General features: G+C 34.9%; 2 protein-coding genes, 1 long non-coding RNA gene and 1 pseudogene across 5 annotated transcripts; 1 reads left to right on the top strand and 3 right to left on the bottom strand.

The window, feature by feature from the left end:
• Positions 1–270: 270 nt before the first annotated feature.
• LOC146957892 (F-box/FBD/LRR-repeat protein At4g00160-like) lies at positions 271–5,155 on the top strand (annotated as a pseudogene). The gene is made up of 5 exons (XR_015024485.1): positions 271–391; positions 983–1,783; positions 1,919–2,056; positions 2,238–2,524; positions 4,580–5,155. The product of XR_015024485.1 is annotated as an F-box/FBD/LRR-repeat protein At4g00160-like (transcript).
• A 1,168-nt stretch (positions 5,156–6,323) lies between these two features.
• LOC146957891 (protein RAE1-like) lies at positions 6,324–16,251 on the bottom strand. 2 transcript variants are annotated; one of them, XM_085739560.1, is made up of 13 exons: positions 16,124–16,251; positions 15,943–16,051; positions 15,656–15,784; positions 14,727–14,767; positions 10,739–10,882; positions 10,572–10,649; positions 10,065–10,400; positions 9,731–9,811; positions 9,145–9,273; positions 8,967–9,044; positions 8,347–8,418; positions 7,830–7,910; positions 6,324–6,689 (listed from the first exon to the last, which is right to left on the bottom strand). In XM_085739560.1, exons 5-13 carry the CDS (start codon positions 10,871–10,873, stop codon positions 6,636–6,638), a joined length of 1,044 nt encoding a protein of 347 aa, XP_085595686.1. In that variant the 5' UTR covers positions 10,874–10,882; positions 14,727–14,767; positions 15,656–15,784; positions 15,943–16,051; positions 16,124–16,251; the 3' UTR covers positions 6,324–6,635. The 2 variants fall into 2 exon arrangements, with proteins under 2 accessions (XP_085595686.1, XP_085595685.1); XM_085739559.1 differs by lacking the exons at positions 14,727–14,767; positions 15,656–15,784; positions 15,943–16,051; positions 16,124–16,251 and having other exon boundaries at positions 10,739–11,036.
• A 579-nt stretch (positions 16,252–16,830) lies between these two features.
• LOC146957890 (uncharacterized) lies at positions 16,831–17,653 on the bottom strand. Its single transcript, XM_085739561.1, has 2 exons — positions 17,487–17,653; positions 16,831–17,327 (listed from the first exon to the last, which is right to left on the bottom strand). The coding sequence occupies exons 1-2, from the start codon at positions 17,580–17,582 to the stop codon at positions 16,971–16,973; spliced, it is 453 nt and encodes a 150-aa protein (XP_085595687.1). The 5' UTR covers positions 17,583–17,653; the 3' UTR covers positions 16,831–16,970.
• A 2,172-nt stretch (positions 17,654–19,825) lies between these two features.
• On the bottom strand, positions 19,826–22,036 carry LOC146957889 (uncharacterized). The gene is made up of 2 exons (XR_015024483.1): positions 20,666–22,036; positions 19,826–20,487 (listed from the first exon to the last, which is right to left on the bottom strand). It is a non-coding gene; the product is annotated as an uncharacterized LOC146957889 (long non-coding RNA).
• Positions 22,037–25,035: the final 2,999 nt, after the last annotated feature.

The raw sequence follows: 25,035 nt of genomic DNA, 5'->3' as shown, positions 1-25,035 counted from the left end.
GTATCTTTCACATATTTGCAGATATTTATGACATTGTGTCGCATATTTCACTTGTTGGGTGGTTCTGCATTGCCACCCTCTCTTTAATACTTTTTTGATGTAAAAAATAGTATAAAACTAGAATTTGATTTTAAACTATAAATTTGAGGTGTATTGTGTACTCAGGTGAGACCCAATTTAGAGTTTTGAATGAGTGGCATGGATATTTAGAAAATGTAATTTAGTGATTTAAATAATTGAGAAATATAAAATAGTATAATGTATTAAGTGGAATCCATTTATAACATCTATATAGAGGCCCATCACCTTTATTCACCAAGTACGAGTCACTTGGCTCTTGTTACATCACTACTGTCCAATCATCGTCACTCACGTTTTCTCTTCCAATCAAGTAAGCTCATCAAATTCTTCTCTATTGACTCTTCAAATTTGTTTTGTTCAGCTATTGTTTATGGTCATGGTTTATGAAAGTTTCAATCTTAGAGTTACTCTAATGGTGGAACCCTCATTTTAAAGATTATTTTTTTGTTGGGATCTTTGCTCAGATGCTATTTTTATTGATGAATTTTGTTTTTGAGTCAATGTTGTTGTTCATGTGAGTTCTCTTTCTCTTGAAAAGCTTAGATTTTCATGTATTGTGTTAAAGATGAATTTTCGCACTTAAGGTGTTTGATAATTGTCCTAAGTGCTGTCAGTGTCATGGCGGTGTTGGATATCAACACATGTCGGGTCGGACACTAGACATGTCTTCTTTGTCAAGTGTCGGCGCTACATTGTTAGCTACTAATATCTCACTATAGTTTTTTTTTTTGACAAAATATCTCACTATAGTTAGTAGTTTAGTTGGATTTTTAATACTCTGCTGTATATTTGAGGGATGCACCTTTAGGATTAGGATGTATTGGTTTGTAGCTGTCTTTAGGAACAATATTATCTGTCTATTTATCTATGTCTATATAAAGCTTTACATCCTTTTTTGCAGAAAATGTGAATCAAGTGACAACTAGGATCATTTACTCACATTTCAAGTCCTCTGATGTCTTTGGAAAATTAAGCAATGGCGGCGGAGGAGGATATAATCAGCACTTTACCGGACGCAATTCTCTGTCACATTCTCTCTTTCCTTGAAACCAAACATGCCGATGCCACATCCATTCTTTCAAAGAGATGGAACCATCTCTGGCGTTCAGTTCATACTCTACGCTTCATCACTCAAGTAACAGACCATAACTCCAATCTTGACTTTATCGACTTCGTGTACTCTGTTTTACTCTCCCGAGATCCCACTTTACCCATTAAGACTTTCCACCTTGAAGTTACTTATCCTCTTCACTGTCCCGTTAAGAGTATTATCAAATGGGTCAACTTTGCCCTACAACATGGAGTTGAGTGCCTTTATCTTTATGTTAGCTCAACGAATACGCCCCAATTGCCCATCACCCTTCTCACCTGCAGAACTCTCGTGGTTATCAAGCTTTTTTATTTCAAAGTGGTACTAGAGGGTTTTTCTTCTGTTCTACTTCCTTCACTCAAAACCCTTAATTTACATCATACTGCGTTCCCAAGAATCTGAGATCTTATGTTGTTGCTAAACGGATGTCCAATTCTCGAGGATATACTCACATTTGATGTGTGGTTTGGTTCTGAGGAATCTCTAACTTGTGATGAATGGAAGGGCTTTTATCTAAGTAACTTGACCAAAGCTGATATTAATTGCACTTATTATTATATTCCGTTGAAAGCCGTTTACAATGTAGCTTCTCTGCGCTTTGAAATTAATCAGGTTTGTATATCATACTTACTTATGATGGAATGGAAAACAAAAATGTATTGATATGTATTTTGTTTTCCTTTATATTTGAGTGTGAGACTTTAACCGCGATTTCTAACGATTTATCTTTTTACTTATTTGAACTAGGTGCATTGCCGTAGTGACGGGATTCCTACTTTTCATAATTTGACCCAACTGGAGCTTATATGTCTTGATCATAGATGGCAGTTTTTAGTAGAAGTTCTCCAACACTGTGCTAAACTTCAAAAGCTTGACATTGATCTGGTTTGTTAAGGATCATATCTGATTCATTTATTCATTCTACACTCTTAGAATTTGGGTTAGTCATGACTCAACCCTACAAAATCCGCGGCGTGAGCTGACAAATTTCCTTGTCTCATCCAGTGTGGGACTTTTAACATACACCTTTATGTTTTTAATTTTATTTTATGTGCATTATTAACAGGATGACGTACCCGAGGATATTAGAGAAGATGATGACATAGAAGATTGGGTAGACCCAGATGTTGTTCCAGAATGCCTTTCATTACACCTTAGAACTTACAATCTTTTCAAGTTATCCGGCCTACAAGATGAGCTTATGCTAGCAAGTTATATTTTGAAGAATGCAAGAGTTTTACAAACCATGAAAATCTGGAACAATGGACAGCCTAAAATAGGAAGAATCTTATTCTCAGTCCCAAGGGCCTCTTCAACGTGTAAACTTACGGTTTATAACGATTCACAATCCATGTAAGTAGTAGTTACTCTATCTTTCCTGTCATTCAATTAGTTAATTAGCCTCTACCATACAATTGCTAGATTCTGTGGTTTGAACTAGAACTTTTTGGTCATTAACATTGTCTTTGGTGCATAAGTTGAAGAAAATTGTTCCTTAAATGACCGAGTACTTGCTTACCTATTTTTATTTTCATTTTTTTATGACTTCATAACCACATTGATCCATTTTGTGAGTTGTTGTATGCTAAATTCTGATTTGATGGTCATCGAAAACTATTCCTTAAATAATCTAGTATTTGCTTGCCTATTTCTATTTTTATTTGTCTATGACTTCATTCCCAAATTGATCCATTTTGTAAGTATCTATGTGCTAAATTCTTAAATGAAATAGTATTGTATTTATAGTTAATAAAGAATTATAGGCAATATAAAGTATCAAAGATTAACATTACAAAACATGAGCCTCGGTTTATCCCTAATTGTAGCAGTTCACACACGGGTGGGACACATTGTTTTGGAGAGATCCATGGGTTGGTGAGGGTCAGGTGTAGTACTAAAAGATATGTTTGAGATTATCTCATCACATCTGAAGAAGAGGTCAAAGTAGTGGATATGTGTTGGGAAAGAGAGGGTAGGGTGGAAAGAAGTTGTAATTGGAACTGGAGAAAGGAACTTTTTCATTCGGAGAATGAGTTCATAGTTTCATGCCAGAGAGTGATAAAAGATGGTTTCAAGGGGGACTAGATGTGATAAATGGAGCTGGAATGATGTTGGCGGAGGAGTATAATCTGTGAGAGTAGTGTATAAGGTGTTAACAGGGGGAGCCACACAACCACAACAACCATTTTAGAATGAAGTATGTTTGGAACAAACTTGTTGTTTCAAAACAGGTTACCAACAAAAGACAATCTAGCAAAGAAGGGAGCCATTCCGCAAGAAATGAAATTCTGTGTTTGTATGAGTAGAGTATAATCTTTATAGTCATGTTTATTGAATTCTTTTGTTCTTCTCAAATTTGAGGCTCACCTTTTGTTTTAATTGTTTTTCCAAATATGTGATTGTGAGGGATTGTTATTGAATCTTAGTTAGTTTTACTTCTTTTTCTAGTAAAATAATACATAGAATTCAAGAAATCCATGAGTACACAAAAGGTTAGTATATTCAGAAATTAGGTTAGTGTACCAATTTGGTTGTTCTAAACCACTTCACGTCTTTAGTGTAGTCTATCCATTTGGATTTACTCTAATCTAGGGGGGTGCTCTTGAAAACTTCGAGTTTAACATCCTTAAAAATAGAACCGGACACTGTTGAAAATTGAACCGAGTCAATATTTGTAGGAAATTCTGAAGCTATTGATGCTTTTTCTTGACAGAAAAACATATGATGTTAGATTAAATACTTTTGGCAATTTATTTTATTGTGCAAATCATAGAGAGGTAGATTGAAAGCTTAATTTTTATTCTCTCCATTCAAGGTGATAAAAATTTTGTCACACTTTTTTAAGGTTCTTATTATTGTTTAATATATTCTGATTTAGTGAAATACATAGTTTCAAAGAGTAAAAGAAAACATAGATTGGTTTGATCTAAAATATGCATATTCTCTTGTTGAGTTTAAATTTTCTTGCTTATGCCGTTGACATAGAAAGTAACCAATAGTAACCACTTACAAAGGTGAACTCAAAATTTAGTGTTAGTTTGACTATATTAATATCTAAGTTATTTTTTATGTTGAATGTGGCGAAACTATGCTATATTAGATTCTAATTTGTTTTCATTTTCATCATACTGAATGTGACAACTTCTTCAGTATGATATTACTTGTAATGTTTTCAAACAATCTATTGATCCATGACATTTTTTATGATTCATTGTAACTATCTTGGTTTTACTATGCCAAGAAATCTCGCAGTTGATCCTATATCTTATATTGAGATGATTGTTGGAATTGACTTAAATTGAAACAACAAGTAATTAAAACTATAGTTGCACTTTGTTTTCTCTTCATCGAAAATATTTGAACGCAATTTTCTAATATTTTTCTTCATGATTGCTGGTTTGGAAGCAGTGCTGCAGAAAACTAAGGATTGAAGAAGGATTAATCAAGAATTGTTGATCAAGAGTAAATAATTGTCTGAAGGAAGCAATAGAAGATGCTCAATTCTGAAGCTGATTGACACTAAATGGAGTAGACTTTAATCAAGCACTTTGACAAAATCTAAATTTATATGAAACTATTAATCCTTTATATCCATAGGGATAATGATCTATAGACAATTTTATAATATTTTGTTAGTTGTGTCAAGTTTTGATAGACATGAGCATAACTATATGATCTTACTTAATGCTACTATAATAGTAGCATAGTAGTATATGCTATGTTCTTGGAGATTCAAAATTGTGTGGTTGCAGTTGCTATTATGCTGTGATCTTTGATATTGCATAGTCATTGATATTCCATAACCCTAATTGCAGAGGCCTTAGACCTAGCAATTTTTGTTACCATATGCTCAGTTTTGAACTATGGTTGACTGCAGTCTGCAGACCTCAATTTAGAACTATAGTTGGGGTGATGTGGTTGTCTTTTCTATGTATGTTAAATGCGATCGATATGTGATATGATATGTTTCTACTTCTGCCGTGACCTGAGATACTTCTATTGTTATGTATGGTGACATTTAATGTTTCTACTTCTGCCGTGACCTGAGATACTTATATTGTTATGTATGGTGACATTTAATTGATGGAGTCCGAACATGCCAAACTTGCATACAATAAGGTCAAAGTTAGGTCTGGATAATCCTTTCATACTAGCTGCTGAGTGGTTGGAATAAATAGCACACAAATAACATTGATCTTATCTTTTATTAAGCGTTTGTGTTGGGTTTATAGTGATGGGAAATTGGTTAGGGAAAATTAGACAGTTAGTAAGAGGATAGTTTAGGCTTTTTGAGGGGGATACCATGCATAAATAGAACATATTAGGATGAAATATGTAAGTTTGTACGCTTAATTATTTTTGTGTGAAAGGTGTAGTCTTTTATATAAGGGGATACCCTTGGAAGATATATCTCTGTTCTCAATCGTTCCTTCAACAAAAGTTCTTTCTCTTCCTTTGTTTCTATTAACTTTCCCTTTAGATTTGCTACAGTTTGTCAATCTCCACATGCGCAGCTCGTTTAGGTTGCATTGGATTTTTGTGCATTTCTTTAAAAGTAGGTGCATGTGATTGGGGAAAGAGGTAAAAGTAGCGGATGTCTGCGGGGAAAGAAAGGGTTGGGTGGAGAGAAGTTGGAATTGGAACTTAAGAGGGTTTCAAAGGGGATCAAAGTGACAATTGGAACTTGAATGGTTTATGGAGTATATTCTGTGAGAGAAGCATATAAGGTGTTAACAGGGGGGATAACACAACCATAACCCTGTTTGAACAGGTAATGATCAAACTTGTTCCAAAAATATCTGGTGATGGTGTGGAAGTTATTCCAAAACAGGTTACTAAGACAATCTAGAGAGAAGGGGAGCTATTCCACAAGACATGAACTTGTGAGTTTGTGGCTGTTAAAAGTAGTTCACATTTTTTTTAATGTTTCAGATTCTCAAATGTTTGGATGGAGGCTACTACTGCACAGGCTGGGAATTGAATCTACACTGTCAAATGATAAAACAAGTTGAATAAAAGTGGTTTTTTAATCTCAGTGTACCGTTGGCAAGTTTTAAAACTAATTTCATTTGTTGATGTTTTAACTCGTTTTCTACCTTAAATTTCCAACTGTTTAAACCACGCTAGACTCAAATCAGGATAACCCAAAATATAAACACGGTGAGAAAAATATATCATTGAACGATGATGGCATTCATAGAAAAAAATGACGAGGCAAGCATTTACATCACTTCACTATGTTTGACAAAATAAAATCGTGATAGCCTAACCCTAAATCGTGATAAAAATACACACACAAATTAGAAAAATTGGCAAACCTAAGAAAGAAAATTTAGATGAGAACCAAAGAATGAGTTTAATCATTCTAGTTGTTGCAACCAAACACTAAACAACTGATATTTTGCTTCTAGTTTCAAATCCATGCCATGAATGCACCGAATCGCGGAACCATTAACACCAAACTTCATCTTCTACTACCCGTTGATCCAGTTCGTGGCTTTCCTTTAACGTCATTGTCCTGCTCACATGAGAAAAACAATTACTCCTAAACTGTATGGCTTTTTCAATCAGAAAAATAGAAAGGAAACTATACAAGAATAAACTTGACGGTTCAATTTATTATGATAAATAAAGTCAAGTGAAAACTAGGAGCAGTGAGGATTACCCTCTTAAAAATCTAATAAAAGCAGGCATATCATAGTTCCTAATTAATCAAGGAGAAATGCTAAACACAAACTCTCAAACACACGCCTCTCAACACACGCCCCTGTGTTGTGCCACGTCGTCGCTTTTTTTAATTCCTTTACTTGTTCACCGGTTCAACAGGTAAATGTATTTATTTATTTTATTTTATTTTTTTATATAATAAGTTGGTCACACTTTTCTAGATTGCAATAACTACTGCACTGGTTTATGACCTTGATGATTTTGTCGCCATTGATAGAGTCTTTTTACTTATGTAATCGATTCAATGGCTGCCTTCTGTAATTGGGACGATTGTTATTTCAAGAGGTACGAAATACATACGAACATGCCGATAGGGATAAAACCCATTACAACAAGAATGAAAAGTGAGTGGCCATGGCAGCACCGTGACATCTGATGGTGAATGTTGTAGTGCTCTTACATGGCAGATCTGATTTTGAGTGTATGTGGTTTAGGGGTGGGTTCATGGTGGTTTAAGAGTTGAGTTGTGGTGTTTTGTTAAAGGGGGGTGTTGGCTGCAAATTCGAGATTGAGTAGTTTTTTATGGTGGTTTTAATTGAGAAAAATGGTGGTGGTGGTTGAACTGGGTGTTGAAAAAAGACGATGAATTAGTTGTTTTTATTGGAGGTGAAACCAAGTTAAAAAAAAGAAAAAACTAGTAAAAAGAACCGGTAGCCAAATAAATGTGAATGACGTGGCCCAATCAAAGGGAGTGTGACATAGAGAGTGTGTTTGAGAGTTTGACAATAGCATTTCTCTTAATCAAGATACACCAAATGAAAGAATACCACTGTTGTCCTTCCCATTTTGTTTCATTCTTTTATATTCATTTTCATCCATCCAACTAGTTTAAATTTGTGCATTGGAAGATCCTTCAACAAATTAAACACAAGTATGCACATGTGTGTGTGTGTGTGTGTGTGTGTGTGTGTGCACGCATGCGCAATTGTACCTGTGGTATGTGCAAATAAATGTAGTTCTTTGCAGTAGTTGGATTGTGATTTTCTGCACCTTTGCTCCAATCATAACAAACCTGTAGACAATGTGTAAAAGTTGTTTCAGAGCCAAACTATGGTAACTGAATTGAAGGCACATATCAACAGGTCCATAAAATAGCAAGCAAATTATTTTTATTGTTTTTAAAACATCTATTTCATATGCATAAAATTGACAGTTTAACCCTCAAGGCTCAAATATCTAATCCAAGTGACAAATGGATTTGGGCAATTCAATTATAATTAACTGTCTAAACATGATGTTTCTGCGAAATGAGGTCCATCGATAAGTATGAAGGGTTTGAAATTACTTCGATGATCCAACTATAAAGCTAGAAACTGTGAACCCAGTAATACATATGATTTCTCTTTACTTGGTTATTTGATTATAATAAATGAAGAAACAAAAATATAACAAAAAATTACATACAAAGTAAATAACTACGGTTTTTAAAACAGCAATATGAAGCATACCGCGTAAGCATATATGGAACCGTCATTATTGAATGTACCGCAAGGTATGGGTTGACTACACCTCTGCATATTCTGCAAAACACATTATAAAATGAAATAGCAGTAAATAACTTCATAAAGATAAGCAAAGGTGAAAAGAAGACTGCATTATTTTCTAGATTGATACATGGTTAATAGTGTATAGTAATTAGCAGACAGAAATGGATCCACCCATATCTGATATTGAAAGGATTCATCCTTCAATTTTCCTATTAAGTGATAAAAAGAAAATTAAAGACCAAGTTTCCCCACGGCCCCACCGTGAAAAATACGGGCAAGAGGTATAATAACAGACAGAACTAGGAAAGAAGTCTCTATTAGAAAAAACTAGGGAAGAATCCCCTGGTCATGACACTACTCCAGAAAGAACTTCAAGGGTTTGCACCTCTTTCTCACCTGTTTAGTCCTTTCCTCTTATTTTAAATACATCTTAGACTAACACTCTAACTAATCAAAACTAACAAGGAGTTACCTATCATGTATTATGTTCGGCCATACAAAAAATTAGTGTTTTGAAATCACATAAGTCGCATTCAGAAAGAAAAGACAAACGAGAAGAATGTTCAGGAAAAAGCTAGAACCTTGAGTCTCTGTTTACTGTTCTTATCCCAGAAATGGAAAGCACCATCAGATCCAGCAGTTGCAAAAGTGTGATGTACCTGAAGACAAAGACATTAATAAGATCTTCTACAAAAGAATATTGAATCCACAACTTTCCAAATGAAATTTAACTAATGTTGATAATATAAAGTGTATTACAGGATGGAAATTTAAGGAGTTGACTGAATATATGTTATTATTTTCTCTGTGGCATTTAAAAGTAAAATTCGTGTCTTTTAGTGCATCATCAAGATGGTGTACTCCAACCCTTCCTTCTATTGAGCCGACCTACAGAAAAAACAATAGTCAATCCTCAATAGTATCAGTATGGAGATCAGCGTGTATACAGCAAGGATCTATGTGAAAATAACATCAAGAAGATTTTAATGGCATAAAAGCAACACACGAAACTGTTTAAATTAAAATGACGGTGTTTGAGTTTGAGTTTGTAATGTACAAAACAAATACAGCAAAGGATAATGTGAACATAAAATTCAAGTTAACTCGACAAATAAGGCCTTGATGTTGTCATCATTTAATAGTATCAGTGCAAAAGCCTTCTAGCAAATAATGCATTGATAACCTAATTGTCTAAATACTGCAATACAATGAGCCAATTAGAGTCTCCACATACAAGCTCCAATCCAAGTGGAGTGATGGAATTAAATAAAATAAAAGGGTATCAATCAAGACTTCAGACTTCTATAACTGTATTTGAATGTAAGTGAGGAGTGATCATACATACCAAAAAACCTTGTTGATCTGGAAAAGCAGCAACACATCTTGTCTGATATTTCAGGGGTGATATTATTCTTTTGTACTCATTCTGTTGAAAATTCCACAAAAGTTACAAGAAAAACAATAAAAAATCGACATTTATTGAAATCAATAGCTCCTCAAATATTAAAAATCAGTGAAAACAAGAAATCACAGATTTACACTTGCATAGAGAAAAAGCAGATTTCACATGATGTTAAAAAATTATAAGCAAGCACCCGTTAACCAAATTGGAAACCGACCTATTCCGTACAAAGCTAAGCAACAGCATTATGAAAATTTATTTTAGAATTAAATAAGACCTGAGGATTCTGCAAGTTGAAGACAATGAGATTCCTATCAGCAGTTCCCACAACCATGAGAGGATGTCTCACATCCATTGCACAGCAGCGATCAGGGAGTTGCTGAGTATGCACTGGATTTTGCTGCCTAGTATCCCAATACTTAATGGTTTTGTCCCAGCTTCCTGTGGCCAAAACATTCATCTCTGGTATCCATGCAATCTCTTTGATGGGACCATCATGCGCAGCAACAGCCGTCGGTTGCCCTCCAGACAAAAGTGGCCACATCTTGACCTGCTTGTCACAACCTCCAGTAAAAACAGTTGTTCCATCATCCTTCCAAGCAGAGCACAAAACCTTCAATAACAAACAAAACTTTAATTTAAAGATTCAAATGCAACCCATGCTAGTCTTGTACTCTTGTGTCTCAAACTACGCAATACTACACAGTATCAGTGTACACGGAGCGGACACAACAATAACAACAATGTAGATACATTGAATAAAGCATGCATTATCAGCACTTACAGGTTGATCATGAGAGATAGAAGCTTTGGGAGTACTACTAAGAGCAGTTCCATTCTTTGAAACCTCCCAACACAGAACCTGTTAAGAAGTAATCATATATCAATGATGAATGCAAGAAACAGAAAAGAGATAACTAGAATGAGAAACCGAACCGAAACGGAACTGACCTGGTTGTCCCAAGAAGTAGCAATGAGATGATTGGACTTAGGACTGAAAGAAAGACTGGAAACAGAATCGGAAGGTGGTGATGAAACTTCATGGGATTTGTTAGGATTGGTATTCGTGGCTCCGAAACTCGACATTGTTGTTCACTTCTTGATCAATGCAGAGAAAGAGAGAGGTTAGGGTTAGGGTTTGAATTGAAGTGAAGAAAGAAAGAGGTTTGTGAGAGTATTTATAGCTACGCCATATTAGTAACTCTGCCTACGTTTTACGCACTTTTCATGACGGAGATTTTAAGCGGACAACCAACTCTGCCGAACTTTTAAGCACTTCAGTTCTTCTTGTTTTTTTTTTTTTTTTTTTCCTCTCTAACAAAATTATTTTATTATTTTTTTTGTTTTGTTTTTTTTCTCTAACAAAATTAATTTATTATTTTTTTTCTAAGCACAGACGAGAAAACACCGACATCCCAACCAGGTTGGCATCCTGAAAAAAATATATTGCCTTCGTTTCACAATACTTGTCCATTTTGAAGAATAATTTTGTTTCACTTTACTTGTCACTTTCAAGTTTCAATGTAACATTAATTATTGATTTGTCAATAATACCCTTACTTATTTACTGTAGAGAGAAATAATAGAATGAAATAATAAATGAGTAAGGGTATTATAGAAAAAACACAAAGAATTTTATCAAAAATGACAACATTTATTTGATTCTTTGGTATGTGTAATTTCTTTAAAATAGACAAGTATTGTGAAACAGAGGGATTATACAAGAAGAGGGGGACTAAGCTAAACCCTCATAAGAAAAACAAACGGAAAACAATAAATGATTTAAGGATGTTCAAACATTATAGATATTACTAAATTCCTACTATTTATTTTTCCATTATTTGTGATTTATATATTGATAGAACTAAAATTTAAATTTTATTTTGATTTCTAAAAAGTTGTTTATATTATCTATAATTTATTTTTAATGTATTTGTAAAAAATGAAAAAAATAAATAAGTGAGTTACTGAGTTTGACATTGAATAAAATGTCAATGATTTATAAAATAAAATAAAAAAACACGTAAAATTAATAATTAATTGGTAAATGTTATGGTTGATTTTTTTTTTCTTAAACTATTATTTATATCATTCAAATTTAAACCAAATGTCATGGTTGATTTTTTTTCCCAAGCAAATGCAATGCCAGTAAATAAGGGACCCGGATCCTCTATTGCTACATGAGAGTCCTATGCGATCTGGATCGCTAATGATCAATCAACTACAGGCATCTGCAACAGTGGCGGACCTTCTCGGGAGCGGAAGGTAGCCACGGCTCCCCCCAAATTTTTCCATATTTTCTTTATATACTACTACTGCAGTGCTCACCCTATGTGATTGCGGTCATCTTCTCCCTCACGGCACCCCCAAGTTTACTTTCTAAAGCGACCACAACAACTCTTTCTGCCGCCACTCTCGAATTTCCGGTCGCCGCAGATTCCAAATTCAATTCCTTTCCTTCCTAAAGCTCTTGAGCTTTCTTTCTTTCGTTATCCTATCAACGACAGTGCGGGATTGTGATTTGGTTTCTGGAAATTCACAATTCTAACTTGAGTAAGAGAATGAAGTTGTTGAACGAAACTCGTTGAAGAAGATGAATGGGCTGGAAAATTATTGAGTTGGATGTAAGAAGCAGATATTGGGGTAGAAGATGACAATGGAGATGGGTTACGATAAAAGCCTATCCATCATGCTTCTATATATCTATCTGCAAAATGCACAAATGTAGTGTTGTGGGTTCTCATCGTGTGTTTTATTTTGTGTTATTTCTCCTTGGATACATATTTTTATTATTTTTTATTGTGTTAATTTAATATTGAATTTTTATAAAATATACATATCTCTGATGAATTTCAATGATCACATTTTAGTCGTATTTGCAGCTCCCCCTAACATTTTGAGCAAGATCCGCCACTGATCTGCAACACCTTAAATGTATAAACTAAATTAAAAGAGGTTATAAAATATTGATGGCATAAACCTGACTCACAATTTACAAGTTCTTTGATCGAAATTATGCTACGATACTAAAATGTAACATCCTAAATAATTTGTTTAGAATATTACATGAGAGAACGACAATGGATATGTTTTACTAAATTGGTAAATCCACATTCGTCACTTCAAAATATATAATTGTCTTAATTAAACAATTACAAGATACATAAACTAGAATAAACTAAGGTTCATCACCACATATAACTAATACACGTGTCTTAAACACTAAGAAAATGATACAATGGGAACTATATATGTGGTAACTTAGTCAATCAACATGAAATTTTATAAGACATCATATATCAAAGATAATCTTCAAGATAGGTTGCCTTCTCTTTTCCTTTGGTTACATCTTTAGCTAAAACCTAAACAGTCTATTATGCTTGCAAATTATTACTATCACTTTTCTTGATATATGATGTTTTGATTGATCACAATCACTTTTCATCGATTAAGTTCCAACATATGATGATATAACAATAACAACATAAATCACTATTTATATAAGTCATAGCAAATATTAATTTTACTACCTTGCCTTATTTTTAAGTTCTTAATCTTAGCATAATAATATTACCCTTCCTATAGAAGTGAACTATTTACCTAGTTAAAGTAATTCATAGGATTAATACTTCAATCCATTCAAGGGTCAGGACTTCCAATAAGACCTCATAATATCTAGCGTTTCCAAATGTCCTATTATATGGTTCAAAGGTATCCATACTTGAAGTATTGATTTAGAAGCATCACGACACTTATTCTACTCCTAACTTTAAACATGTTTTAAGGTACCAATACTGAGCCAAATCCTATGAAATTGATATTCATGGAACCAAAAATCATTTGAAGTTATTTCATCTCCATAGTCCCATCATTGGCGCTTTCATTAGGTCAAACTGTGCCAACAAGTTAGTTTATAGTTTCTTTTTTTTGAAATATGTTAGCTTAGAACTTACAGTTTATAAGATCATGTTTGATTTTGTCAAAAAAAAAAAAAAGATCATGTTTGATAAACGTTATTTCATCACAAGCTTATAACGTATTTCAGTTTTAAAACTTATGTTTCAAATGCTATTTAAAATAACGTTTGAGTTTTTAATTTATCAATTTTTTATTCTATTTTTACCCTTGTTATTTTATGTAAAAACCGTTTTTCCTTTAAAATTTATTCTAAGGTGAAAGAAGCAATTAATTAAGTCCTTCGCATGTATACCATTAATGATATACCAATGGAGAGATGAACGAGACAACCCTTTCAGTATAGCCATTAAACTAACCCAAGACAATCAATACGAAAAAATCTCCACATTTCACGTTTGGAGAACCGTGAAATGTGAACTGTGAAATGTGGTTGTAAAATCTGCAAAAGTGAAAGAAAGGGATGTTGTTAATTACAAGAGGAGGATGTATAATTGATATTTAAAAACAAAGCAGCTTAAGGAAAGTTATAACTAACAAGTACTCCCTCGGAAATGAAATAAAAGCAAGAAGAGTAGTTGAAAAATTGATGTATGGCTAAAAATTTAGTCCACGTACATCAACTTTTCAACTACCTATTTTGCTTATAAATCCGTTCCGGAGTATTATATACCCTCCGGTCACTAATATAAGCAAAAATTTGATTTTTAGATTCATTCATTCTATAATAAAGACTACATACGTCATTTAATGAATGAATCTAAAAATCAAACTTTTGCTTATATTAGTGACCGGAGGGTGTATATTATAGACCAATACTTAGCATCTAGATCATTAATCCATGATCACCAGAATGATTTACGGTAATTCATTGACTTAGATATAAAAGAAGCTAAGCAAGAAGAGAGATTAGCAGCATCATTGGTTGTTTAAAGAACAATGGCACTGTTTATGTCAAATATTCAAACACAAATAATCTTCAACTAGGTTCACAGTTGTGAAAAATGGCTAGAAGGTTACTTACAATTTCTTTTATGTGTTCCCTTTCTTTTTCCAAAGATTGGCCTGCAAGATAAGTTCCTTAATTAGTGTTACTGATTACCTTCCAACCTGTGGCCTTTTGAAATTTTAACAAGACAACATACTCAATAACACCCCACATTAAGCAGATACTGAATGCCAAAGGATAGAAAATTGAAGTAGAAAGAAACTTTGCATCACTGAGGAAGAGTGCAGATTGCAGGGTAAGTTAAGAGGTAAATGTCATGCTTGCAATTCTCGGGGGTTTTATTGAAATGAAAAACATTCCTTCCAAAAGTTCCATCACAAGGCAATATGACAATTCAACTATTCTCAACTGCATAAAAAAAGCTAGGATAGTGTTTAGTCAAATAGACACTAAAAACTATGTTATGATCTTTCATATGTATACAGGCGGCGATTTTTTTATTTTATTTTTGAAACAGCACATATTATTAAGGCAACAACCCTTGATATAAAACGAAACAGGGGAGCCATCGCAACGGAACATACAATCAGACCTCGTATATAAGCGAAGATCAGTACCCACAAAAACACCGTAACCCAAAAAAGGGGGTGGACAGCTTGTAAGACAAAACACATCCCTAAAGCTCCACCCCTAAAACTGAAAATAAACCTGCTGCTACACCAGCAAAAAATCCCAGTCTGAAAGCTGCTGACACAGTGGCGGAGCCAGACAAAAAAGTTTGGGGTGGCCGCCATCTCGCCATCAAACTAAACTAAAATATATAAATCATATTAAACACAACACATTTAAGTCGTAAATGTAATAAACCAAAAATCGATCATTCAAAAATTAGATGGTGTACGTTACATTGATCAATCAACCTTATAAGTGTATTTGGAGAAATTAGAGGATAGAAGACATCAATAGGGTAAGATGGATGAGAATCAAATAAGTGTATCACTTACAGTATGAGCAGAAACCACACACAAATTTGCCATCCGAACAACTGGCTTTTGGGGATTATTGTCCAAAATGCGCATGTTGGAAAGTTCACTCTCAAGATCCAGTCAGGTTTTACTTATCATTGTAGTGAACTGCATGCATTTTAAGATTTACACAATGAATATGTCAGTAGTTCATTGAAATGCATGCAGTTTATTGAAGAGAAACAAGGAAAAACAGGCAACTTACTCGTGTTCATTGAAATGCATGCAGTTTATTGAAGAGAAACAAGGAAAAACAGGCAACTTACTCGTTTGTCAATTTCTTCTATGATTTCCATGTGACGAGGAAGCAGTTTCCACATTACAGATTGAGACCATTTCTCCAGCCGCGAGAAACAAGCCCTGAACTGTCAAAAACTGAACTGTTTCACATAAGTAAACATTTCAGAAATAAGAACAGTATTCTTGTTGCAATTTAAACATACTCACTCAACATTATCAAAGTTTGTTTTGTGAATAACAGAAAAGAAAAGATGGTTTCTTCATCCTCCGAACCTGAGCAAGCTTTGAAGCATTTGAGATTACTCGATGGGCCAATAACAAATTCAAAACGTAAACAACAAATTATAGCTACATTGAAAGAATTGATTGCAGCTAAAAAGTTGTGAAGATGAAACCCATAGAAATTTTGGTTCAATTTGGCAAACAAACTAACAATACAGTGAAAAAATTAGCAAACAAACACTGTAAAAGAACTCAAAAGCAAAAACAGTGAACAAATCAACGTTTTTGGTTCAATTTGGGTTCAAGTTCAGTTTTGGTTTTTTTTTTTTTTTATCAAAAAGGTTCGGTTAATAACTGCTCCTTTAAGTATGAATCAGTTCATAACTTCTACATAGCGGTTCAGTTCAATAGCAGTTTGGTTCAGTTCAGTTCAGAAGTTTGGTTCAGCAGTGGGTCACACATCATTCTGCTCAGGCCTCCACAACCAATCATCATCAACTTGCAAACTATGAAAGCCATATAGTGTCTCCTTCAATGTCGTCAACAATTCGTATTCTCAAACAAACAAATGTCTTCTCCAAACATGTGTCTAGCGAAATAAGCAAAATGATAAAACATGAATAAGCAAAATGAGCAATCACTACAGAACTCTAAATTACAGCCACAAAGCAAAATGAAAATACAAACATGTGTCTAGCAAAATAATAAAACATGTATATAGCAATAAAAGATAATTTGTCTTTCTGAACTACAAACGCAAGGAAATGATAAAATATGAATTCTAGTGATAATAATAAAATGATAAGGCCTTATTATATAAACAGCATGCCTTTCAAGCATGATAAAAGAAATTCAAGGAGTTTCTGGCTTGAGATATAGCATTCCTCTTTTCAATAATAGCTGCAAGCTCGGATTTGATAAGTTTCTCCTGTTTCTCGAACCATTTGAGGCGGTAACGCAGGATCTTGGCACGCTCACTAGTAAGGCCACCTCTCTGCTGCATGTCTCCGAATATCACCAACCGATCACCCACGATGCTGCTCTCACTCTTCAACTCATTTTCTCGATCCCCCAGCTGGAGAAGGTGTTCGCTGTTGTATTGTAGATTATTGGCTATGAGACTCTCGAGGGAATCAAACCAAGATCCACCAAACTTAGCCAATTTGAGCTTTCGTATTGTCAGGGTCACCTGAAAGGACAAGTAATCAATAATTTCCAAGATTGGAAGTCTGCGAAGATGATCTATGAGACAGTATAATTCGAGGAAAGACTCGCAACAATCTTCAGAAGGAGGAGGAAGAGTTATTTGGTCGCGATGAGTAGCAATAAACTCTGCACAAAAACGGACTTCATTATCGCCCATGAATTCGAAAGGCAAAGGACCTTCGCCATCTCGCATAAGGTGCTGGAACTGTAACTCCAAAATTTTAGATCTTTTCGACATGTTTCTCCAAATACCCTAAAACTTGATTCAACACGTATTTCTTCCCCCATAATTTATATGCGCTTCCAAGTAGGGGTGTTCTTGGGTGGGTTTGGGTTGGGTTTAGCCAACCCCAAAACCAAATCAAATATGGTACTCCGGTTTAGACTTTAGATGAGGTAAAATACCCACCCGTTATACTATTGGGTGGGTTTGGGCAAACCCGTTAATTTTTGGGTTTGGTTGAATTGGGTAATGGGTTACCCAACTTATTTTTCTATTTTTTTAAGTATTAAATGACTAAATAATAAATCCTCGTAATTTAGTTTTAAAATAATACTCTACTTTTTAATTTTCTTAAACAAAAATGTTTAACTTATTTTACTATAATTTTATGCATCATAAAATATCAAATAATAAACTTCATCATAAAATACATGCAACAAACTAAAGTTGCATGACATAAAATTGCATTAGTATCAAAATAATCCTGAAGACGGAGAAGCCGGTGGAGGAGGTTTGTCGAAAAAGTGAGGAAAAGCAGCAGCAGAAGCCGGTGGTGACTGTGTCGACGAGGAAGCTTGGTGCTGGACTTTGGCGGTTGCAGTTGCCGGAGGTTGCGGTGGGTGGTGATTGTGGAACATAGACCGTTTTCATGAAGAGAGTGATGGATGGGTAGAATCGGTAATTGATTCACGGAAAGAGAGAAGTGCACGGTATTCTGAGATAGGTGCAGATGCAGAGAGAAGATGACGGTAATGGAAATGAGAGAAGATTATAACACGTGTCCCTGATCTGACGGTTGTAATATGTTTATGCATGGTGCATAAGGAAGGACTTATGCACCATAACTTTTGCCCCTCCAACCACTTACATATTTAATTAGCGAATAAAATATAAATAATGTTACAAAGTATAAAGACATGAATGAAAATAAATAAATAAAAAAGACATGATTGAAAATAAAATAAAAAATTAGTGAATAAATTAATTGTTATATTTAATAAAGTAATTTAAATTTATTAATTTTAAAATTTACAGTTGGATCTAACACAATCCCACAAAACCAAATTGTGAAATGAGGATTGTCTCGCCTTATATAAACACATGTTCACGTCATCATTTGTCTTATTTTTGACTTTAGAAGAGTGTTTTGTAACTATACTTTGGGGCCATTTAGATTAACTTATTTTTGAGTTTATGTAAATAAATAAGTTTTTATGTATTATTCATAAGTTTGTCAAAGTAGTTTATAAAAAAAACAACTTATGAAGATACAATTTTCATTAATGAAACTTATAAACTTACATAAAAGTTTATTCATTTGCATAATCTATTTTTCAATCCAAACAGACTCTAGGAAGTGCAGTACATACTTAAATTTAAATTTCATTATATGAATAAGATACAGTAAGAAATCGACAACCTAGCTAAGCACATCAGAACCAGAAACCAAATAAATTCTCAACAAGCATCACGACTTTTATCTTAAAAATAAAATTGAGAAGCTAGAATTCAAAGGGCAGAAATTCCAATTATATATAAAACAAAAAAGTTGGGATAATTCGAAATTCCCAAGCACAAAGCAGAATTGAATGCCAAGAGAACTGGATATCTAAAGGCATTACGGAATCAGAGGGAAGACTCTGTGTGCACTCAACGCTGATCCGAATCCAAATGAACGGAAGAAATAACAGGATTCTATTGGGAAATCAACATCAATGTTACGAAAAGTAACTATTAATTTCATAAACAAACAAGAAAGAAGATGAAGAATTCATGAAAAGTCAAGAAATTACAATTATAGCTAAGAGAAGAAATAACAGGATTCTAATTGAATGAACACAGTAGGAGATTTATGAAAAGTAAGAAAAGATATATAGCTAAGAGAAGTTACAATTATATCAAATCCATAACACATAGCTGTGATTGAACGAATTGTAGACAAATGTTCAGCACAAAAATGATGAATGAACCCTAAGTGTATGTATGGTTCCACTTCTAGAGGGATTAAAGTTGGTTTTGGAGTTTTAGTGTTTGATTGCTATATAGTTCAAATCAATGTATCCAAACACAAATCATTTTTAGTCAGAATCATTTTTAACCTAAATCAATTCTATGAAAATCCTATAAAGAGACTTTTTAAAATACACAGCTAAATACGGAATAAACTTATGTGTCATAAATTTGGAGATTTAGTTTTTTTTTTTTTTTTTTTAATCTACACTTTTCTTTTCAAACTCGTAAATTAAAAACAACGACGATTTAACTTAAGCATTTACATTATAAATGAACTAAGAAAAGTTATATACGATTTATCTTACAAGATATAAAAATATAGGACACTCCTAACTCTATACTCGAATCGTGATCCGGCTCCAACCGACGCATTGGATAACCGATGGATTGTCATAATCCTCGGTCATCCAATGAATACTAATACCCGAAACAAGAATAAACAACATGGGATAAGATTTACAATCTCAGTGAGGGAGAAAACATCATCAAGGCAATGATATTATTCTTTGGTATTAAATCCACATAACCATTAATTCTAAAACAGATAGCATCCTTTCTAAGGGTTCAACATACACAACAATCTTAAGTCATAACAGTCCTGATTTGTGCAAGTCCTCAACCGTGAGCAATCAAGAACTTAGATATAACTGACAATCAATCTTAGAGACCCTGATGGATATCGTAGACAACCTATCATGTCAGTAACCAACAATCGATCATGCGATCCTGACAGATATCACCATCAACCTACCATGTTGGTTGAGTACTATGGAAATAATTAAGTCCCAGGAGTAGTGCCCTACGGCCCTGTGCCACACCCATATTAACAAAAAACGTGGTGACGTGAACAAAACTAAAATGAGTTTCTCTTGCAACTGACTCGAAATAGAAGATTGCCACAAAGAAGCTGCGACAACAAATGAAATGAAATCAAGCCTTGAAAGAAATGATTCTAATGTGGACAAGGTGCTTCTCTTCCAGACAACAAATCAGTCACATGACATGTTGCAATTGGGCAAACCATCTAATTACATACAATAAGAATTGAAAGAAAGAAAGAAGAAGGAGGAGGTGGATATACTCACAAATCATAATAAGGAATCATAAAACGAAGGAGTAGCACCAAAAACATGTTCGCCATCTGACAGCAGGACCCATAGCAGCATTTTGTTCCTTTGGCTCCCTGACCTGTCTCTATCTATGACTAGTTATAAAAACCACAACATTTCAGAATCAAGTCTATCTAAACAAGAGTATAAGACCAACATACAAATTTTACAGGAGTTCAATTGATGGGATAGTAATTAGGGATTTCCCGGATGGGGTGATAATAAGTTTTGTGGGTAATTAAACGAAGGTGTTGCTATTTTGGTGCGGACCAAGCAATTGCCTATTTGCTAGCGCTGTTTGCGTAGTTCCTTATTTTAACATTTTAAGTCTCCATCTTTATAGAGATTAGTGAAGAAAATAAAAATACATATGCAGAGAAAGCAAAGAAAAGACAATCATAATAAACAAAGACAATGTGCATGTTCAAAAAAACAACGACAATGTGTACTCAAAAGAAAGCATGACTCTAGTAGGTTCAGTAAATAGGATAAAAGAAGTTCAATGACTTTCTAGCATTGGAAACTGTTTTCTTCTTTCCAATAACATTTGCAAGCTCAGATTTGACAAGTCTGATCCGTTGCCTGAACCTGGACAATTTTTTGGGCTCGCAAGCGAACAGCTTCATCTGGGCACGCAGAATCTTGTATCTGAGCATCAACCTTCTTTCAAGATTCACAAGCTTTTTCATGTGGCAAGAGTCATATTCAGCCTTGTTGACAAACAGAATCTCCAGAGAATCGACCCAAGATCCAGCAAAACGGAGCGACCGAAGTGTTCCGACCATCTGAAATAGTGAAGAGCGTTGATTATCAAGGATATCTAAGACCGAATGGTTTTTGAGAAGAAATAAAATATCGGCCAAGAAGGTGTATGCCCAGCATCTGAGATCAGCGATAGAATCCATATTAGCAGCCAGAGTTATTTCGGCGCCGTGAGAAGCCATAAACTTTGACACCAAACGTGCGTCTCTAGGGCTGATGTATCTCAGTTTCAGTTCCCTTTCCTCGCCATTTCCAACTCGAATGAAAAGCGACTGAGAATTCGCCATATCTAGAAACCCTAAATAAATTTTGAAAATACAGTTGTCTTCTCCGAGGCTCGGGTGGATGAGAAGAGGAATGGATTTTGCTATTATATATCCTTCCCTCCATTGCTAACAGACCCCCCATATTTCCATTTTTACCCCCTAAATAATTGGTTCGGGAGATAACCTCCCAGATGGTTATTATGTTTTATTTTAACAACAGAACCGGAAGCAAGTTTGTCATATGTTGTTGGTTTGGAACATTCCAATCACAAACTTCAACATTTTGCTAACAAACTCATATCTTCAAACAATTTGTGATATTTATCAGGTTCCGTAACTGGTGTAACAAATAGGTCCATCTTGGACCACAATTTCTAGTCCTTAAAATAATCTGATATTGAATTTCTGCCAAAATCTCAATCATGAAATCAAAAAGAAAGATGAGGCTTTGATGAAATACACACACAAAAATACAAATTCATTTGAAATATAAATATTAAAAGATAATAAAATTTCTTAAAAAATAATTAAATTCAATGGAACCTTCTTACAAAAAATTAAATGGACTAGTTCAAAAAAATTAAATAAAATTAAATAGAAGAAAAAAATTAAAAATAAAAGAAAAGGTTCCCATCGTGAGTTGATGAGAGCTGCTTGTGAAATAAATTGTCGAAAAGTAGTTTTTTGAAGTAGCATTCAACAGCTTTTGGTTAAAGCTCATTCCATTCAATTTTATGCATTCAAAAAAACGATTTTTTTAATAAGTATTTAATTGATATTGTTTTGTTTTTTTTTTTAAGGTTAAAACTGAAATATCAAAACAGATACATACACAAGACTTTATGTCACTCTAACCGTTTGTTCAAAAAGCAAATTTGGAGCAACTTTAGCATGACATCAAGTTTCCCTCAAAAAAAAAAAAAGCATGACATCAAGTTCCCGTCCAAACTTACTAGCGTGAACCGGACACATTTTAGTCACAAGAAAAGGGAACTTCTCCCATGTCTAACCAACACCAAGGCCCCGTTTGGATTGACTTATTCCGAGCTTATGTGAGTTTATCTACTAACATAAGCCTTTTTAAAAATGTTTGGATAAATCAATAAAAACAGCTTACCACAATTTTACAAGCTGCTTATGCCAAATTTTAATAAGCTTAAGGCCCCGTTTGGATTGACTTATTCCGAGCTTATGTGAGCTTATCTACTAACATAAGCCTTTTTAAAAGCGTTTGGATAAATCAATAAAAACAGCTTACCACAATTTTATAAGCTGCTTATGCCAAATTTTAGTAAGCCTAAGGCACCGTTTGGATTGGCTTATTCCATATAAGAGGAAATGTTGTAATTGGCTTCAAAATTGTGAAGTTGGGAAAACTTGGAATCGTGACACGATTTGTGAAGCGTGTCACGATTTTTGCAATGCCGTGAGCATGTTTTGCAGGGTGTCCAATCGTGACACGATTTTGGGAAAACGTGACACGATTTTCGGCTTGCTGGGCAAGTTTTGAGGATAAGGTTGGTCGTACGCACCAAACGTGTCATGATTTGGGAAAACGTGACACGATTTTGACGGTTGCAGAGTACTATTTAAGTGTTCTTTGCAGATTTTGAAGGAGAGCTTGAAGAGAGAGAAACTTGGGAAATCAAAGGAGGTAACTTTAGGGTTGAGGGTCTTTGATTAGAGTTCTCTTGGGTTTGGAAACATTGTAAACACCTTGGGTGAGTGAAAATCATTGAGTGTCTTGTTCATTGGTGAGATTGGGAAAATGGGTAGAAATTAGGGTTGTTCTTTGTGAGCTTGTTGAAGCTAATTTCTTGTAACCCATTTGTATCTCTTTGTAAGAGCTCATTGATAGTGGATTGGAGAGATCAATCTCTCCCCCAGAGTAGGTCAAGTTGGACCGAACTGGGTGAACATTTCTTGGTGTGTTTTGTTTCTCTTCTCCCTTTATCTTTTGCTTGTGGTTTTGTGCTTTTCACTTTGATTCCTAGATTAGATCTAGGTGCTGTTATTGTTGTTATTGCTTGTGTTTACTTTGATATTGGTTACTACTTTCCTTTGCTCCACACATCATAGTTTGTATTGGTGTGATTTTGAGTCCGAATTCACAACAATTGGCGCCCACCGTGGGGCATAGGAGTGAATTGGTTAAGTGAGTACCATGAGTTCAAAGTGGGACATCGAGAAGTTCACCGGAAGTAATGATTTCGGGTTATGGAAGGTGAAGATGCAAGCGGTGTTGATACAACAAAAGTGTGAGAAAGCTTTGAAGGGTGAAGGTGCGTTGCCGGTCACCATGACACAAGCGGAGAAGACCGAGATGGTGGACAAGGCTAGGAGTGCCATTGTCTTGTGCCTCGGGGACAAAGTTTTGAGGGATGTCGCGAAGGAACCTACCGCGGCGTCGATGTGGTCAAAGTTGGAATCATTGTATATGACCAAATCTTTGGCTCATAGGCAATTCCTTAAGCAACAACTCTACTCATTCAAGATGGTGGAGTCAAAGACCGTGATGGAGCAATTAACGGAGTTCAACAAAATCCTTGATGACTTGGAGAACATTGAGGTGAATCTTGAAGACGAAGACAAAGCTATACTCTTGTTGTGTGCTCTACCGAGATCATTTGAATCCTTCAAGGATACCATGCTCTATGGCAAAGAAGGCACTGTCACCTTGGAAGAAGTTCAAGCGGCTTTGAGAACCAAGGAGTTGACCAAGTCCAAGGACTTGAGAGCGGATGAAAACAGTGAAGGCCTTAGTGTTTCAAGAGGAAATGGTGGAGGTAGAGGTAACCGAGGAAGCTCAAAGAGCGGTAACAAGGATAAGTATAAGTGCTTTAAGTGTCACAAGTTTGGTCACTTCAAGAGGGATTGTCCGGAGGACAATGAGAACTCCGCACAAGTTGTGTCCGAGGAGTATGAGGATGCGGGTGCTTTGGTGGTGAGTTGTTGGGAGGATGAAGGTGAGGTTTCTCACCTTGTTATTGATTCTTTGTAGAGCGGTGTTCGTCTGGAGAGACGTTAAACACTCAACATCAGCCTGGAGAGGCGGTGTGAATAATACTCGTGATCAACCTTTGAGGTGGAGTTTCAAGGTGAAGGCATAGTGTGTGTACGCATTTGGAAGTTGAGGTAGAGAAAGCTCAACTTGAGGTGGAGTTGGTGACACCGGGAATGGTACGACTATGGACACCTTGGGTGTTATGCTGTAGTTGTGAGCATGTGAATTCTTCATGAGTACGGAAGGCATTCCGGGGGTTGAAGAATGTATAATGTGGCTTGTGTGATTGCCTAAAAGACCAAGGGTGATTGGAT

This window comes from Medicago sativa, chromosome 1 (genome assembly GCF_051527215.1).
Source record: "Medicago sativa cultivar Bolivia chromosome 1, Bolivia_mono, whole genome shotgun sequence".
Lineage (NCBI taxonomy): Eukaryota > Viridiplantae > Streptophyta > Magnoliopsida > Fabales > Fabaceae > Medicago > Medicago sativa.
The sequence above is the reverse complement of the archived record's forward strand: the minus strand, read 5'-3'. Positions and strand labels throughout refer to the sequence as shown.